Source organism: Schistocerca piceifrons, chromosome 1 (genome assembly GCF_021461385.2).
Source record: "Schistocerca piceifrons isolate TAMUIC-IGC-003096 chromosome 1, iqSchPice1.1, whole genome shotgun sequence".
NCBI lineage: Eukaryota > Metazoa > Arthropoda > Insecta > Orthoptera > Acrididae > Schistocerca > Schistocerca piceifrons.
Window position 1 is genome coordinate 451,287,214 of NC_060138.1, and position 2,921 is coordinate 451,290,134.

Sequence of the window (2,921 nt, forward strand, 5' to 3'; positions counted from 1 at the left end):
ACTGCCATCAACGGACTACGCATTAGACCATATGGTGTTAGAATAAAGTCTCTGCCCAACTAATGTGGTTTCTTGCAGGCATAATAAAATGTTTTATTTCAGTTTCTTTTTATTATACATTCTCCTGTTTCCCTGTTCAACTTTTGAGAGGACAGATCACAAAAAATCTGCAATTAATAGAAGGCTCAGATGGAAAAACGACTTCTATGCAAACAGTTCCCTAGACTACTAACAGAAGGCATTACTTGTGACATACGCTGAGATATGGCGCATACGTCAAAAGCCCCCAAACAACATTATCAATTGAAATTAAGAAATATGCAAGTGAAGATTACGTTGCACCTTTGTTTAAAAAAATGTACATCATAAATGTATATTAATGTCAGTAGTAAACTGTGCAATTATAAGATCTAAGGGGTACTACTGTCAGGAGTGGTATGAAGAAGTCAGTCGAGCCCCTCAAGCGGCGCTATAGTGGGCAGCACGAAAGTAAAGTCCTCAACATCACGGCCGCTGCCTGCCGCCACCAGGGTCTGGTGCTGTGATTCGCCCACCTCTCGGCTTTGTTGCCATGTTGGTACTGAGCTGTTCTGATCTACCGCACTGCTACATCGAGTGTTCACGTCTGATCTCCGTGTCTTACTGTCTTCAGAAATGAGCAACGGCCTACCTGTAGTAGTACTACTCCGGTCGGTGTGCGTAAAGGGCGGAAAGACATTCGTAAGCAGTCGAAAATTGTTATATCGAATGTACTCAAGTTTTTTTACTGATCTGGCCAACAATGAAGTAGTGAGGAATAACTTCAATTTTGCATAAATTCGTAAACTTACTGATAAAGCGTGTGGTGTCTTCCAGTCAACTGTAGGCCGTACCAGCAAATCTTTCGTTGGCAGGATCTCCAGACATGAATGAGTGTTTCGATTCTTCAAGAAAGGGATACAAACGTGAATGGAAATCAACCGACTTCGACGATTTTTAACAAAGAGCTCGTGCGTGGAAGTGTACTTGGATACTACGACAGAGGAGAGTATCCAACGTCTAAAACAAAATACAGGCCGACCTCTGTGAGAAAATTAATCACTCGGCCTCCGAGACCTCCATTCTCCGTCCTCTCCACTCCCTTGCTTTCTGAGTCAAGAAATGTAATCACAGACGGACATTTTTTATGGAACGCAGAGACATTGCAGCAGCAAGAGCGAAGTTTGTGCGTACAATGCACTTCTTGCATGCTGAAGACAGCAGGCCTGTAGTGTACTTGGATGAAACTTGGGTTTCACAGAACCACACCAATAAGTATATATGGCACGACTCCAAAGCAAACGGCATGCTGGTTCATTAAACATAGGCTTCATACCAGAGACCAAACTTGTTTTTCGTGGTGGGAAAAGTTCTTGCCAATCCGATTACCATTCGGAAATGAATGGAGAAGATGTTAAGAATTGGTTTATCCGATTGTTGTCTGCACTTGAAGAAAGGTCAATTATTGTGATAGATAACGCCAGCTACAACTTCGTTCAGATAAAAAAGGTGCCACGTCCAAATTGGCGCAAGGCAGATATTATGGAGTGGTTAAACAGAAAGAATGTTTCATTTTCAGTCTATGAAGCGAAGGCTGAACTCCAGTCTAACGAAAAAATCGTAGGTGCCAAAAAGACTCAAGAATTAGATCAACTGGCAAACGAAATGGGACACCAAATGGTATGTCTACCACCGTATCACCGCCAATATAATCCAATTGGATTGATAAGGGCTCAAGTAAAGCGAGAAGTAGCGAATAGAAATACTTCTTTCAAGCTTGCTGATGTCGGGAAGCTAACTCACAAAGCTCTTGACAATGTTACTCAGCAGGACTGGGAGAGGTGCGTAAGACATGCAGAAGCATTGCGAGAAACTGATCTCTTGAAATATGATTTGAGACACTATAGTGGAATCTGTGATGATGCACCTGGCTTAAAAAAGCGACAGTGAATCTGAAGACATGGAGCCAAAAGATCCTTCAGTTCAGGTAAGTGCCGTCTGTGTAGAAAGCTTACTTGATTTAATTGTTTGTCTATTCATTTCAGTCATAGAGGACACACTGCGAATGTTTCTCCCTTACAGTAGGCGTCTGATACATTTATCACAAGTGGTGGCCATTAGTTTACTAGACATTAACTGTCAATTAAAGTAAGATTGTCAACTCTGCATTAATTAACAACTGTTTCTCCTAAAAACCTGTATCTAATGTCTTTACATTCGGATATAATCTTACGGCATTCGGTTTACTTCTACATTCGCAATTTAACTCCTTTTTTTCATAGGAAGATTTACTGGCTTTTTCGTAGTAAGGGTAATGCAATTCATAAAATGACAGAACGTTGTTGTGCTCCTGTATAGACTGTATATATAAACAGTGCAGTAACATCAGCACAGTCCCAGCACCTATTCTGATTCTCCTAGAAGAGCTTAAAAATCTGACATTTGATGACTTCTACAAAAATTTTGAATGTAGGATTATATTACTTTAGTATGACACAGGATTGTATCCCATGGCTAGAGAAATGCAGGGAAACGTCGATGATAAAATTGATTATTTTGGCCAGTCACTTCAATGCACTGTCTTATCTGCCCACTTGGTTTTTGATTCAGAAACTGTAATGATGGAGCCGGCCAGGGTGGCCGAGCGGTTCTAGGCGCTACAGTCTGGAACCGCGCGACCACTACGGTCGCAGGTTCGAATCCTGCCTCGGGCATGGATGTGTGTGATGTCCTTAGGTTAGTTAGGTTTAGTTCTAAGTTCTAAGAGACTAATGACCTCAGATGTTAGGTCCCATAGTGCTCAGAGCCATTTGAACCATTTTGTAATGATGGACAAAATTTATAACAGAAAATAAAACATTGCAATAATATGAACGAAGTTTTTGTGTACCAAGTACGTATTG

The 2,921-nt window shown here is 41.2% G+C and overlaps 1 protein-coding gene across 1 annotated transcript; it reads left to right on the forward strand.

Moving 5' to 3' along the window:
- Positions 1–1,416: 1,416 nt before the first annotated feature.
- LOC124734564 lies at positions 1,417–1,968 on the forward strand. The gene has a single exon (XM_047248549.1). It carries the CDS (start codon positions 1,417–1,419, stop codon positions 1,966–1,968), a length of 552 nt encoding a protein of 183 aa, XP_047104505.1.
- The last annotated feature ends 953 nt before the right edge of the window (positions 1,969–2,921 follow it).